The 15,779-nt window shown below is 38.3% G+C and overlaps 2 protein-coding genes across 2 annotated transcripts; both read right to left on the reverse strand.

Moving 5' to 3' along the window:
* Nucleotides 1-3,454: 3,454 nt before the first annotated feature.
* On the reverse strand, nt 3,455-11,508 carry ik (IK cytokine). Its single transcript, XM_073479889.1, has 20 exons — nt 11,390-11,508; nt 10,374-10,440; nt 10,193-10,285; nt 10,020-10,079; nt 9,611-9,778; nt 9,405-9,519; nt 9,018-9,088; nt 8,443-8,489; nt 8,189-8,352; nt 7,865-7,973; nt 6,656-6,695; nt 6,379-6,559; nt 6,250-6,268; nt 6,061-6,145; nt 5,874-5,954; nt 5,533-5,590; nt 4,817-4,905; nt 4,561-4,669; nt 4,184-4,218; nt 3,455-4,010 (listed from the first exon to the last, which is right to left on the reverse strand). Exons 1-20 carry the CDS (start codon nt 11,397-11,399, stop codon nt 3,983-3,985), a joined length of 1,629 nt encoding a protein of 542 aa, XP_073335990.1. The 5' UTR covers nt 11,400-11,508; the 3' UTR covers nt 3,455-3,982.
* A 1,043-nt stretch (nt 11,509-12,551) lies between these two features.
* Nucleotides 12,552-14,268, reverse strand: ndufa2 (NADH:ubiquinone oxidoreductase subunit A2). The gene is made up of 3 exons (XM_073479636.1): nt 14,134-14,268; nt 13,270-13,376; nt 12,552-12,756 (listed from the first exon to the last, which is right to left on the reverse strand). The coding sequence occupies exons 1-3, from the start codon at nt 14,235-14,237 to the stop codon at nt 12,665-12,667; spliced, it is 303 nt and encodes a 100-aa protein (XP_073335737.1). The 5' UTR covers nt 14,238-14,268; the 3' UTR covers nt 12,552-12,664.
* Nucleotides 14,269-15,779: the final 1,511 nt, after the last annotated feature.

The raw sequence follows: 15,779 nt of genomic DNA on the forward strand, positions 1-15,779 counted from the left end.
TGTGGTAAAGGCAGTAAGATGCTTAAGAGACTCCTTAATGATTTCTGATCCATAACGAGTTTCAGTCTTAAAATCCTGCTGTTGCTGCCATTTCGAGGTTAAAATCTAAAACCACACCAGTGATGTGACGTTATACCGTGGGACGGTGTGACAGAAGATCAGCGACATGCTCTGTTACAGTCTTACAGCTGATTTATTGATCATGTTTGTCATGTTTGTTTTTATTTTACAGCTCAATAAACTGTACAGTGTTTCATTATCATTATCATTATTTTAAGTTTTTAAAATGTAAATAATGAACAGAAGATGTTTGAGTCAGAGTCGGTGGCTGTTTTCCCCTGCAGGAACGTAAACCTGTGACCTGAACTTTGTGTTGTACAAACGTTTCAGAACAAACTATTAAAAATCAACACCAGGACTTTGTCGTCGTCATTTATGAGAGTTATTTATGAAACATGGTAGAAGGTTGTAGCACGGCCAGTGAATTTGGAGAACTGGTACTATTCTGCCCCACATTGCCAAAGAACAGTGACTACAATTTTGGTTAAAATTGCGTAAAAAGACTGAAATTGAACTTTTACATTTCTATTATACTATTATCTACTGCAGTAAGTGGTTACTGCGCTTTGCTTTGGTTTCACTGAGCTTCGGCTGCAGTTACTGCGGTCTGTAACAGCTACTTGCGGACTGCTTGATTTTCTTGATTACTCACGTATTTCAACTTTTTAAACATGCAAACATTAAAACAATTTAAAACACATACATGTTACAACAAACAAAATCAGATTTAGATTCTCAGGAAGAAAACTAGTAGAAGATTGTCGTTACTGCACACTGCCGTTACACTACCTATATATCTTTTCTGTTTCTGCATTTTTAGGGTCATAGGTCAAATAATTGGTCATGAAAACGTACAAATTAATTGAAAAATACATATTTAATAAGAACATAACCTCTGTTCTACCTTTTGCCCTTTCAACTGAACAAAACGGCAAGTTTACTCGTGTTATAGTCAGTGTAGTTGTGGTTGCAGTTGTTCAAACACAAACGACTGTTTTTCATAACAAGCTGCCATGTTCATGATGTTATTTCAGTCTTAGTATTTGATATTTGTACATATGTACATGGTAATAAAGGTGTTTTCTGGTTTTCACAGATGTATGTGACATATTTACAGTTTAAAAGGACATAATAAACGAACAGCTGAGATGATGAAAACAACCATACTTTGACATAACTAATAGATTTGGAAATATATCCAGATATAAGTTTGCATATCATAGAAGTGTATTATTGGCCTTTAGAGGAGGTCTGAGCTCTCAGTGCTCTTTTACTATAATCTGTTTTCATAAGAAACTGAGAGAGTTTGGAAACAACAAATTATTTTCATGTTTGTTGACCGCAAAAAAATCCATCAGATCTTAACCTGAAACAGAAGAAGAAACTGTTGTTGACCATTAAATCTTAAACTTCGACTCACACATCTGCTTTCTCTCTTTTTCTCTCACACACAGAAACACTGGAACCGAATCCTTCACTCTGTAGGAAGGTTCACCTCCGACCCACACACAGCTTAGTGTGTGTGGTGTGTGTGATGGATGGCGGTGTGAATTGTGTCATGACATTAACCCGCTGCGTTTTAGCCCAGTTTTCACTCCATCAAACACACACACACCTTGTTCCCACGGCGACCCAGTTAAGTAAATGAGAACATTGGGTCACCTTTTGGCTTCATTGCCTCTTTGAAACACAGACACACACACACACACACACACACACACACACATATACTGCCCTGTGTGTGTGTGTGTGTTGCAATCTGATTGGTCAGCTCAGTCTGTCACTGTGATGAATGAGACCATCGGAGCAGGACGGCAGTAAAGTCGACCAATCAGAGAGAGAGAGTTCAGCTCTTCAGGGAACAAAAGAAAAATTCAGTTGCGTATACATATACATATACACATACATATATATATACATATACACATACATATATATATATACATATACACATACATATATATATATACATATACACATACATATATATATATACATATACACATACATATATATATATATATACACATACATACATATATATATATACATATACACATACATATATATATATACATATACACATACATATATATATACATATACACATACATATATATATACATATACACATACATATATATACATATACACATACATATATATATATACACATACATATATATATACACACATACATATATATATATATACACATACATATATATACACATACATATATACATATACACATACATATATATATACACATACATATATACATATACACATACATATATATATATATATATATATACACACACATACATATATATATATAAATATATACTTGTATATACTATACATATATACACACATATACATATATACACACACATATGTGTGTATATATGTATAGTATATATAGTAGTAGTATATATAGTATATAGTATACTGTTGTATGCACTGATTATATGGGTACTGTGTGTCTGTACCTCCCTGCTTCATTGAGCTCTGTGCTGTATTTACAGGGTTAAAGGAGCTGCTGGGATCTTTGGACTTGTTTCACCAATCTGAATAAACTTTGAGTTTGAAGTTCAAACTGAAAGAAAATCTTAAGTTTGCTGAATGTTAAATATTCAGGACAAAATAAATAATGGAATAAATCAGGTTGTAAATAAAAAAACACCATCAAATTAAAGACGAAAAACAAAACAAACTTTGCTCTTTGATGTTCGTCCGGCTGAAAGATCCACTTCCTGTTGGAGCCGCCGGTGGGCGGAGCTCCGAGGCCTCGTTAGCCGCTCGTTAACATCTCGTTATCATCTTCAGAAACATCCAGATACATATTCATCAGTCCAGCTGTCCGTCAACACACACACACACACACACACGGGCTAATTAACAAACACTCGTTAGCGTTGTTGATGCTAATTTGGAGGGCTAATAAGTCCAGTTGTCCGTCAAAGTGTTGAACATGTTTCTATCATCAACAACAACAAACACAGACAGTTTGATCTCTTAATGAGCTGCTGCGTCTTAACGAGCTCAAAGACTCCTGTAACAACAGCAGCCCCTTAACGAGATCAACAAACACTAATTAGTACAAACAGTGTTAACACACACACAGAGACACACACACAGGCAGGTTCACATTCACCTCAAAATCTTCCTGCACTGATTATTTGCAGTTTAATCAGACGGAGCTCGCCTCTTAATTTACGAGTTCATCTGACGATAAACAAATAAAGTCTGAATGAAGATAAACCGTCAGTCTGAATTATTTTTAACATCTGAATCTGTTGCTGAAATGTTTTTGTTAAATCACTAAAACATCAACTCTTCTCTTAATTATCATGTTAAAACATTAAAGGCACCAGTTTGAGTCCAGAAATCATTGACTTGTTTTGATGTTTATTGAAGTTTCAAATCTCTCAGGAAACAAAATCACTAACTAATCAATAACATCACATATCAGGTTACTAACAGACTTATCAAGATACTGAAGTTTAAATTATTTTAAATGACACATTGCTCCTTTTTACACGACATGTTCAAGGCAGGAATGTTGCTGTGTTATTCTGCCTCGTCGTTCTGTATAAAACGTACGAACTCAGAAGACGTTGTTGTTCCTCCTCTGTGACGACAACGTAGGAAGAAAAATCAACCAATGAAATCAGCCAAATCAACGTCCGTGTACAAAGAGTGAGCAGGCAGGACAACATGACGTGGTATCTTCGTTACTGTAGCTTTGTGTAAGAGGTTAAAGTCTGAAGATGATCGTCACTGACTGCTGACGTCAGTTTCTTTACACTTTGTTTTCAATAAAAACTAATAATCACTTCACAGATCGATACATGACTATTATGTGTTTGTGTCAATAACAGATATAAATATTCATCCTGATGGAGAGCAGCGTTCTTCAGTATTTGGGCCTCTTCACGTCCACCCTGAAACACAAACACACGTTTACACACTGTTTCCTGTACATCAACAGAACTGACCGGCTGATCTCGTCGTCATGTTTACAAATGTAATCAATACACAAGAGTAAGGGACTGCCTGCTCTCTTCTGATTGGCCGAGCAGATGATGATGAGCTACAGAAAACAGGAAGCACTCACCCGTCGGCCTCCATCTTCTTCCTCTTCTCAATGATCTGAAACACAGAGACAGTCAGACCTCGACACTTTACTGACTGTGTACAGTTTACTGACTGTGTACAGACCATTTACTGACTGTGTACAGACCGTTTGCTGACTGTGAACGTTCCATTTACTGACTGTTTACAGACCGTTTACAGTTTACTGACTGTTTACAGACCGTTTACTGACTGTTTACAGACCGATTACTGTTTACTGTCCATTTAGTTTACTGTCTGATTAATTTTTGTTTACAGACTGTTTCAACATGAGTTTACCAGCTGTTTACAGTCTGTTCACGGTTTACTGCCTGTTTACAGGCTGTTTCAGCACAAGGAGGTTTAAACATGTCGACTCACCGCGCTGATCTTCTTCCACTGTCGGTCCAGTTCTGCCTTCTCATTGGTCTCTTTGAAGCGTCGAGTCTTTCTGCCTTCAGACATCTTGATGCCGTACTGGAAGGCAGCCCTGCAGGGACAAACTTCGTCATCAACACACCGTAGACACACGATATCCACAGAGCAAGAACCATTTTGTCTTTGAACTTTAGAGACAAGAGAGGAACAGGTAGAATGACAGAGCCTGTCAGTCAGAGCTGAGGGAACAATCACATACTTTGGCAGCGCCTCCTTGTTGTTCATGTAGTCTGAATATTCCTCCTGAGTGTCGAAGTCCCACCGACCCAACGGGCCCTTTTTATTACCCTGAAACAGAACAGACAACATTCACCTCCTGTTCGCTCTGTGAATGAACTCCTTCACATTAAAGCTCAGGTTCTACGGCACAATTTACTTTTTTCAACACTCATCAAAAATAAAACTATATAAAAGCTTCAGGATTGTTAAAGGCTAAATCTGCTGTAACAGAGTGAGCTGCAATGCAACAGCGCCCCCTACTGCAGCTTCACTCAAACACATTCAAACCTGTTCATAAAGCAGGACAAATATTAATATAATTATAAAATACAACATCAGGCGGGAAAGAAATCCTCTTCTTCTTCTTCTTCTTTATATCTAAGTGGATTTATAGATGATTATTCTGGTTGGACATCAGAGATAAAGATATCCCCAGGAAGTGTAAGTCACACTGCATGATATCGACATGCGTTTCATGTCTGTGTGTTCACATCTGACACACTTATGACTCTGAGAAGAAGGCGTGTTTTAAAGCTTCTGAATACGTTTGAGAGATTCGTTGTTTATTGTTTAAGAATGTGTTTGAAAGCGAGTCTGGAATCTGAAGCGTTGAAGCTAAAACTGTCTGTTAACAATAAACTCATCCTTTATGAGAAACTGAACAAAGCAGTGATGCATGCTTGGAGTTGTAGTTACCTGGTCCATCTTACTGTAGTCCACCTCCTCATCACTGTCAACAGCCAGGTCGTCCATCCTGCTCACACACAGAGGTAAAATAGTAACACACGATTAACTAAATGTTTGTCTGTGTGTGCAATTAAATGTATTAGGTAACTGGTTTGGAGAACAAATTCAAACTGTACATTTTATTTACAACATTAATGAGGTAATAATACACACTCAGAAATATTTATATTTTCCATTAGTGAATAAACAAGCTGTTCTCAGAGGAAAATAAGGTCCCCAGACAGTTCGAAGCTAGAAAGGTGGCAGGGTATCAGTTAAATATGGTGTGTGTGTGTGTGTGTGTGTCTTACGTAGCAGGGTAACACTCTGCGTAAGAGTTCGATCCTCCGAAGAAATCTCCCAGCTGTTCTTTGCCGCCCCTCTGAGAACCCGTTCAGCCTGGTTAAGGAACAGAACTGCAGTAATACTACACACAGTACTGCTCTCCTATGTACACGTACTACACTCATGTTAACCCTTTGCGTTACAGAAGGATATGGTTCCTGGCCCGGCCATTGGCTGCCTGCTGCTCCTGCAAACTTCTCGTTGATCATCTTGATTTGGTCTCTGACTGATCCAGGACCTGAAGGACAGAAACACAAGCAGTTAATGAGGCAGTTGTCGCGTCTACTATGGCGAACATCTTTATTCTGATGACACCTTCAAGAAATAAATGAAGTGATTTACCTGTATCCACCTCCATCACCTGCAGGCAGACACATACAAAGACAGACAGACAGTTAGATTCAGACAATAATAATAATTAATAAATAAATAAATAAACACCAGTGAGTCTGTCTGTGTCGTTCTTATCACCTGGTCGTCTCCTCGTGGTTTCTCAAAGTAGCTGTGTCTCCTGCTCTTGCTGTCCTCCTCTCTCTCTCTCTCCCTTTCTCTCTCTCGCTCGCGCTCTCTGTCTCGGTGTCTCTCTTTCTCTTTGGGAGGTTTGGAGGACGAGGTGGTGGACAGGATGTAGTCCCCTACGTCGTCAAAGATACTGAAACACAAGCAGAGACGCAGTTTGAGACACTCTGTCTGACCGTTAACTAAAAACAACGAGTTGCAGCTTCATTTTGTGTAGTTGTTAACTGACCTCAGATCAGCCTCAGGAGCCCTCTTCTCATCCAGTTTACCTGAAACACAGTAAGCGTTATTAGCATTACATAACAGTTTGCTTCTTTATCGATTATCAAACATGAATCCTCCTTAAGAAACAAGCTACAGCAGGTCTTTGACACTTTAACACTGAACTGAACTATACTGATAACAACCAGAGATCCTTGATTCATTTACTTGAGAAGGTGGTTTACTCTGGACAGGTCTGAGACACCAGACTTTATAACAAACTGATTTCTATCTTTTGTCGTTTATTGTCGCGGATTTGGAGAATCTTGGCACCCCGACACAGAAGTGTTATGTTCTGTATTAAAATATGATAAATGTTATAATAAAACATTTATTCATAAGAGAAATTAGAACAAGTAATCAACATTTATAAAAACTTAGATATGTTCTTAAATCTGCTTAGAGCTACACTACAGTCTTTTATAAACCATGTTATATACTTATGACACATGATACTTTTCTCCAAACACAGCAAACACACAGTAACATAACATAATTTGATCTTTATTGTGGTTTGATCTTCCTCAGGTGCCCCTGTTGGGTTTCTGGAGCTACTCACAGTCCAACTTTGCTCTGATGATGGTGAGTGGTGAAATGCTGCTGTCACCATTTTACTGTCTTACTTTAAAAATAAGCTATTTAGGTCAACAGTAATACTAGATGTTATTAATTTTGTGAATGTAAATAAGTCTGTGTGTGATGCTCAGTAATACTGCTGCCTTGTTTACTTTGTCCACCAGATGGCAGAGTTTCACATTTTTATTTTATTTCTGTTTTTTTTTTTGTATATTTTTTAACTTTTTAATGCCTTTATTGGCAGAATAGTTTAAAGAAATGATAGCAAAAGGGGGATTACATGTAGCAAAGGGCCACATGTCAGATTCAAACCCTGGGCCGCTGCAGTGACGACACAGCCTCAGCCAACTGAGCTACTGGGGTGCCCCTAATTTCTGTTTTTTAAAACGTTTTTTATTTGACATAAGGACGAGAAAAAAGTGCTTTTCTGATCAATTTTATACATTCATCCAAATAACTATGTGAGACTGAACATACTCTACAGTCACTGCCTCACATTTATTATAATGTCAGCAACCATGCAGCCTTCACCAACTATTCAAATGAAACTGTGGTCCCAATGAGTCGAGCTGTAAACAACAGCAGGTGTAAATGAAGTTACCTTTGTCCTTCTTCTTGATCTTCTTGTGTCGTGTTCCCTGTCTGAGGTAAGACAGGATCTGGGTCAGCTTCGAGATTACGATGTCATTGGTGGTCAGAGTCGTTTGAGCCTGAAAGAAACATAGATAGTATTATAATTAATGACATGGAGCCTGAGAGACGAACGAGGATCAGAACTGGGACACTGAAGTAGAGCTGCTCCCTGAACATTAAACATCTGTATCATCAGTGGAGGAGACTGTAAACTTTGACGAACTGAGTCTGTGGAGACTGTACAACTGTGAAACAGATGTTTACTGTGATGGAGATCCAGATGTTTCAGTACCTCCATGCTTGGACAGTCAGCTTTGCTGCGGATCAGAGTTGTCGGGATGTCGGTGTCAGTGAACTCATCATCCAAATCGACCACGTACGCCATCCTGCCGGGCAGGAAGAGCTCGTTCCTCTCTATCTGACCCGTCCTGAACACCATACGGTAGATATTCCTACCTGAGGAGGGAGACAGAAGGAGGTTTTAATATTATTTTACTATTACAGTTTATCACAGCTTACTGCTCAAACTTAAGTGATCTGTCTCACCAAGACGAGTCTTAAACTCGATCTTCTCCTCCGGCTCCATGTCTTTCCTGAAACAGACGGACAGACAGGTCAATGGTGAGACAGACAAAAGGTGTTTCTCTCAGTGAGTCCAGTTTAGGGTGAGCTGTTTGATTAAAGATTTATCCTTTTTACAGGAAAACCACATTTTGAAAGAGCTGAGTAATACAGTGACATCAAGCAACAGGAAGAGATTCATTCAACTGTAGAAACGACGTTTTAATTATAATTAAAAATAATTGTCTATTTGTCTGGTAATATACAGACATTACACTTTCTAACATAATGATTATGCCTGTAAATTATCCAGCTAAACATTTAATATCTGAATAAATGTGAGAGAAGTTCATCAGTTAAGCTTCTTTTGCAGAAAACTAAGTTTCTAACTGAAGCTTCAAAAAACTTTTCGCATCATTTTATCGGATTATTAATGTAGAAATAAAACATTATGTTTGCTAAAAATGTGTCTTATTTAATAGTGTGGAAAATACAAACAGCTCTTTGATTTTAGAAAGAACTGAAACATTATATCAAGTGGTTTAAATGTGGTGTCATACTTTGCCTCTTTCTGGACTTTCTCCATCATGTCCTCTTCTTCTTTCTCTTTACTGGTGATTTCAGCTCTCACCTGTAACACACAACACACACTGCAGTTTAGTCACATGAGCCTGCAAGGTGGAAAAATTCTCAGAATAATCACATTTTTATCAAGACCTACAGAAGCGTCAACAGACTAATGTCAGTTACATCTGAACACAGTCCATTCAGCTCATTTTATAGCAACTGTGTGTTTCTATCTCGTTTCAGCAGTATCTAATTTAAGCTGCTGATCTGGTACAGCTACCAGGTTAGCATTAAGGCTAACCGCCTGTAATAATGTGTAACCACTCCAAAGTCAAAATAATGATCTTCCTGTTTTGCTGCCATGTAAACCCGTCTCTCACCTTCTGCAACAGAGCGAAATCCAGACCTTTCACCAAGTGAGTATGCTCCATGTCACCTCCCAAGAACTTGGACTCCTGGATCAACTGACGACGTTTCTCTGCTGCAGATTTATCTCTGAAAAATACACAACAGATATAAATACAAATATACTCTAATAACACAGGACATCAAAACAACTAATAGTGTTGGCATTAGTGTTACTTACGCCTCAGCAGTGGGTCCCACAGCTCTGTAGTTAGCTGTGGTGCTAATCAGCTCTGTCTCTTCGTAATCTTTGTTGACTCCATCTCTTCTCTCTCGAGCTCGGTCTCTGTATTTCTCGGCCAGCTCTCTCTCACGCTCCATCTCCTGCTGACGTAGCTTAGCATAGTAGCTGCAAAAAATATAAATAATAATTATCAGTAATATGATCATATCACCTGGAGATCACAGCCGAGGCTCCATGTGGCACTGTACTAGGGTCGCCTGTGTTAGCATACAAGCTGCTAAAGAAGTCAATAGTGCACAGAGTTGCGTCTGGATTGGACTGAGCAGTAGCTTCTCGTTCAGTCAACAAACAGCAGAAACACCACAGAGATCAGTAAGAACAATTATTATGCAATCAACACTCTCACCTCTTCTTCTTCCTCCTTCTCGCTGCAGGATCCTCGTCTTCATTGTAGTCTCTTGGCATTCTGGGAAAACAAAACAATCTGTTACTTCCTTCATCATCATCATCATCATCATCATCACTGGTCAGAGATACTCTGTCCTGATAGCAGGCGTGTTTCTATCCTTCGTCACTCACTCATGGTGTCTGGACTTAGAGGGCGGGGCCGAGGATGGCGTCGCCCGAGGCGTCATGAGCAGCTTCCTGAAGTCATCGTTGGTGAGTTTGGATCTGAAGAGACATACATGGTTAACACACACATACACAAACACACACAGAGTAACATACACACACACATACACAACGTATTGATACTCACTGAGCAGCAGCTCTGTGGTCTTCCACCTCGTGGCCATCAGGAGCCAGAGGGTTGGAGTAACTCTCAGCTGCATGAAGAAAAACACACATATTAGCGAGTGACAGCAGGGGAAACTGCAGTACACGGAGGGGCTTTCTGCAATCTTGTCTGTACTTGAGTTTTTGTATCATGGGGAAATGGAAATCATGGTATTATTTAAAGGCAAAAGTAAAGCCTCAAAACACAAGTTTGAATTCTGCAAATACGGTTAAAAATCCCGGAAAAGTTCTTGACACATTTTCACTGGGAAAATTCAGCTGGCCATGAGCTCTTCCACTAAACTGTTAGCTAGTAGAGACAGACAGTCACCTCAGTTTCAAAGCTCCATCCATATGGCTTTGATTATGTCCCTGGTAAGTCTAAAGGCTGGTTTCAGTTCAGCAGAATATAGACACATTGTTGTTTCCCTTCAATGGATTGTATTTAATATTCAATTATGTATGAATAGTTCTTGTTCTTTTCTCAGGTTCTTATTTTTAATCATCATTTATTCCTTGTAGTGTCTCTATGATGAAAATGTCTGCTCCATTTCTATCTCATTATTTATATTTAATTAAAAATGTGATTGTTAATGGCAAAAACTGAACGTTTGTTTGCATGCAAACTCCACACAAAGACTTAATAATAGACAGTTGTGTAGCTGATATAAAATTAAGGGCCACTCACGGACAATTATTTTAAATTCAATCAAATGTGAATGAAGTTTGGTGTGATGTTATCGGACTCGAGCACGGTATAGCTAAACTAAACTAACTAAGCCTGATGAAGAGGGTGACTGAACGTAGATACTGTTTGGTAAAACATTCCTGACACTCTTCAGTTAAAGTTTTATCTGAGCTTTGCCAGGATTAAAGACATTTGTACGTTAAATACCTCTTGGGCTATCAGGTCGGCTAGCATGGTGCTAACGCAGGCTAACGGTCTACTAGCGTGCAACTAAATCATAAACTAGCAGACTTCTGCAGCTCCAAACTTACTTTCAGGCATCTTAGCGGAGTTTCGGTCCTCTCCTTTACTGAGAAGACGAGTTTGTTCCCGTGAGAAATAAAAGCTGAACCTCTCAGGGTTTTTTTTTTATCTGCACTGCTAATCAGTTAGCTTCTCCAGCGGGTCTTCACTCTGTGTTGTGATGCTGCGTCACTTCCTGTTCTGGTGCCGCTTGTAGGAACAGGTTCAGCTCACAGCGCCTCCTGCAGGCCGCCGACATGCATGACAGGTTTCAGTTCTGGAGATCTTTGCTCTTTAAAATTAAATCAAATCAAAGAAAAGTATCACACAGGGATTCATTATTAGTTTTAGTCATTTTCATTCATAGTTTCTTTCTTTTTCCTGTTTTTTTAATTATTAGGTTAAATACTGGAGTGTATTTTGTTGTTGTCCTACAGCACAGCACTGCCCCCCTCAGGACAGCTGAGTCAATGCTGAAGGTTCTCCAGGACCAGCTGGTGTTTCTGCTGCATCAGGGGTTTATCTATTTTTTTATTCAACAGCTTTATTGAAAGATATTGGTGCTCATTAAATATTTAAATCTAAGATAGAGGAACTCATCATGTCAACTAAAGAAATGCACAAAGTTGTAAAACAGCTTTAAAAAGGTCACTGTAAAAACATCTGAACAGTCAAACTGACAACCACAGACAAGTGTGCTACTTAGAAAATATTAATTTCTTTTATAATCAGAGGACAGTAAACATGATCTTCTCACAGGTAAGGTTTCCTATTCTAGTATCTGAATAGACTGACAGTAAACAATGTGTCAATTCATCTTGTTTATACTTGCAGCTGTTTCAGAATCATTTTCATCCTGTCAAAGTCCTCCAAACCCCAGTGAATTCCCCTTAAATCTCAAAGAAACCTGTGAACCTCCTTAAAAACTTCTTATAATCTAAGTTTATGCACTCACACCAGTGAAACCCTTTAAAACCAGATGATTAACACCTCAAAAGATTCAAATCCAGTGATCCTGTCATGCCTGCTTGTAACTCATTCTTTGTAAAAACAGCAAAACCTTGTAAATTCCCTGTAAAATGCCTTAAAACATTAAACCCTCGTAAAAGCCTTTAATACCTGCTTAAAAAGTCAGTAAAACAATGATCCAGAGTAAACAAAGTACAAAGCATAAACCATCAGGAAACAGAGTGGCATTAATAATATCGAGGTTTATTCATATCAACACATTTACATACAAAGTGAACGAATGAAGCAGATGAGTCGATCCTGGACTGAACCACTTCCAGCAGACAGAGGTGGGTTTAAGGTTTGGACTGAGCCAGCGTCTGTAGAGTTGTGGCCACCTGATCAGCTGACATGTTGTCCACCAGGACACTGCTCTCTTTACCGAAATCTAAACACAAAACACACACAATAATGTTATTATAAGGACATTAACACAGATATTAACTAGTAAAAAGGATATTAGTACAGCCATTTCCAAAAACATAACTTGTTTTAATGACGGCTCACTTAAAATCAAGATGAATTCAGTAAAAAGTGATTAGGTCTGATCATTCGTCTATCAATTCAACAAAACATTTTATTCAAGTAGAAAAGGCTCAATTTATTTTAAAGGAAACTGAAGCGTGCTGTGTGACAGAAATCTGCACGTTAAATCATGTAAACATGTTAAAATGTTAACGGTTGTCATGAAACGTATGAAAGTAGAAGTTTAAATAAATAATTTGAAGTGTAATCATTAAAAACGTGAAACTTTAAGACTTTCTAGAGTTAAATTTTTCACGTGCTGAGCTCCCGTCTATTTACACGTCATCACTGCCCGTTAGCTTGTTTGTTGACTTAAATATAATAATGCTTAAAGAGTGAAATACACCTTTGGGTGATCAGTATCGTGTAAACTCACCGTATCTGGCCCAGACTCGTGCCTGAATCCCAGAACATTCTCTGATCAGGATCGGGAAGTCTGGGTTGGACTTCTTCAAACTCACATAGTGCTGCTCCACAAAATCTCTATAAAACACACAGAATCACAGTCAGTACTGACATAATCAGAGGGGGAAGGATCACAGTGACAGACAACACCTGTCCTACACCTGTGATGAAATCACTGCAAACAGAATTACTGATTTTTAGGGAATATTTGTTTTCACAAGCAGATAGAGACCATCATATTTGAACCTAACCCTTCTTTTGAAACCTTAAAATAAATTCAACAATGTGTTCAGATGATAGAACCAGATATTATGTTTGTCTCCTTTTCTATGTATAATTTCCTTCTTAATATATTTTCTGTTAAGCTGCTTGTTAGATTGTTTTAATAGCACAAAGCTGTTTGAGTTATTACAGATCTGACATGTTTGTATTAAACAGGACCAAACATGAAACTTCTCATATTATGTTCTGACCTCTATTATCATTTCAGCTCTGTATCAGGACGTTTATTACAACCAAATAACAATAATACATTATTTAATAAATATACAAGCATGTTTAAACGTTTTATTTTGTTATTAATGAAATCAATCGGTACATTGACTCTTATCTGCTCTGTTTACGATTCAATGCTAACAGCTAGCTGCTAGCTTGATGCTCTCAGGTCATTCAGATGTTTGCGGCAGCTAGCTGTTAGCTGTTAGCTGTTAGCATTGTTCAGGTCATTCTCTATGATGCTAAGCTAACAGGCAGCTGAACTCGGATCGTTTTTATTGATATTTCGGTGTATTTATTAGCGGCTGTGCCCGCTGCATGACGCCGTCTCGGAGCTCACCTGGCCCCCATGCTGGCCGCGGAGGTCTGGCAGAGGTGGATGCGGATTTCTCGGAGGTTTCTACCCAAGCTGGAGCCGAGGCTCCTCACTGCGGCGGCCGCCATCTTAGCTTCCTGGTGTTTGTCAAGGACAGAGTGGGGAAACTTCAGCCCGGAGTTTATGCTGCCAGGTTTAATAATGTCGGAGCCCCGAGTTTGTCCTCACAGGCAACGATTATCTGCCACAGTCTGCATGCAAAAATCACCTCGTTTAGATGTTTTTTTAATGCTGGGAAGTTACTTGAACATTTGCTCAAATAGCCCACTGTAACTGAGTAAAGTACTGGTATTTGTACTTTCTTTTTTTCTGTTACTAAAGTATACTGGGATACATTTATCTAAAAGACAGAGTTAGTGGTTACTTTACACTATTAACAAATCATATAACTAACTAAACATCTCATCTTATGAAATATGATGATTTTCTTATAGATGAAAAACAGAGTATGAAATAAAAATACTCCGGCCACAACACGAAAATGCTGATAACGTCTTCCAACATACGTATCTAATCAAAAGGCTATAAAACTAATTTGCTTTTGTTTTTTGTTTTTAACTTCTTTCACCACTGACTTCATAATGAAAATATTCAAGCACTACAACCATCCTTCCGGTGACAGAGAATGAATCTGCATCCAATTTGTTAATCGTTTTAGTCATTTTTCAAGTTAGTTCCAGTTTTTCTCTTGTTTGTTCTCTGAGAAACTGACAGACATTTTTCATTATTTTGACATTTTTGAAACTAAATTTATCAAGAACATAATGCCCAGATCAGTTAATAATGAAAACATTTATTTGTTGCAGCCCCAAAAATATTCAAAATGGGATTATTGGAAAGGACAAAGAGGTTGTATGGCAGAGGTTGAATTTACTGTTTAAGAAAGAGTTGAAGTAGTTGACTTTAATCCAAATCTGCCTCCTTAATAAACAGTTTATCTCTGTAAATAAATTTCTTCCCACCAAAGCTTTGACTCTACTCAAAAACACAAATAAAATAAATACAATTTATTAAATCACTAACTTATTTGTTTTATTTTTCAATCAATAATACATTAATTTAAAAAAGCCATCAGGAATCTGATTATCCCCAGTGAACAACACATTAAAGGAACTTGGGGCAAGATTTGTGAAAAAATAAACATGCATTTTAAGTTTTTTAATGCTAATGGGCAATGAAGCGTTCAAAACCAAAAAGAATGAGCCCACCCACGTATCTCTCCATTGCCTTGAACAGGCTGTGTGCTGCATAATGTACTGCAATTCGTGGTCCAAATTTCCCCGCCAGTCTTGCGGACGTGACGTCAGATGACGCTGAATGCGCGTCCTCGACGGCTTTCGACTTGGATATGGGAAGAAGACAAGTGTGGTGGACCCAAACTAGTGTTTGGGTAGTAATGAATTCTACTACAGCCAGCAAACGACCCACCACCACACAAAGTCCGCTAAAAAGTCATACTAAGAAGAAAACAAAGGTTTTATCAGCGGCATGTTGTGAGTCGAAAATAAATTACGACCAAAGCCGGGCTGGCACCCGAATAAACATCATATTATAAAAAAAAATATAAAATATAAAAAATATTGATAAGCGATCAAACATCGCTTGACATG

Source organism: Pagrus major, chromosome 13 (assembly GCF_040436345.1).
Source record: "Pagrus major chromosome 13, Pma_NU_1.0".
NCBI classification, from domain to species: Eukaryota; Metazoa; Chordata; class Actinopteri; order Spariformes; family Sparidae; genus Pagrus; species Pagrus major.

What these genes read in the sequence shown, in the direction of transcription:
- ik (XM_073479889.1), bottom strand. An exon ending in GTGGGACCCACTGCTGAGGC is followed by an intron (nt 9,520 to 9,610) that starts GTAAGTAACACT and finishes TGTATTTTTCAG; the next exon opens with AGATAAATCTGCAGCAGAGA. An exon ending in GATCAAGAAGAAGGACAAAG is followed by an intron (nt 6,696 to 7,864) that starts GTAACTTCATTT and finishes ACTGTGTTTCAG; the next exon opens with GTAAACTGGATGAGAAGAGG.
- ndufa2 (XM_073479636.1), bottom strand. Translation starts at nt 14,237, where the DNA reads ATGGCGGCCGCCGCAGTGAGGAGCCTCGGCTCCAGCTTGGGTAGAAAC. An exon ending in GCGGCCAGCATGGGGGCCAG is followed by an intron (nt 13,377 to 14,133) that starts GTGAGCTCCGAG and finishes TGTGTTTTATAG; the next exon opens with AGATTTTGTGGAGCAGCACT. An exon ending in ACGAGTCTGGGCCAGATACG is followed by an intron (nt 12,757 to 13,269) that starts GTGAGTTTACAC and finishes TTTTGTGTTTAG; the next exon opens with ATTTCGGTAAAGAGAGCAGT.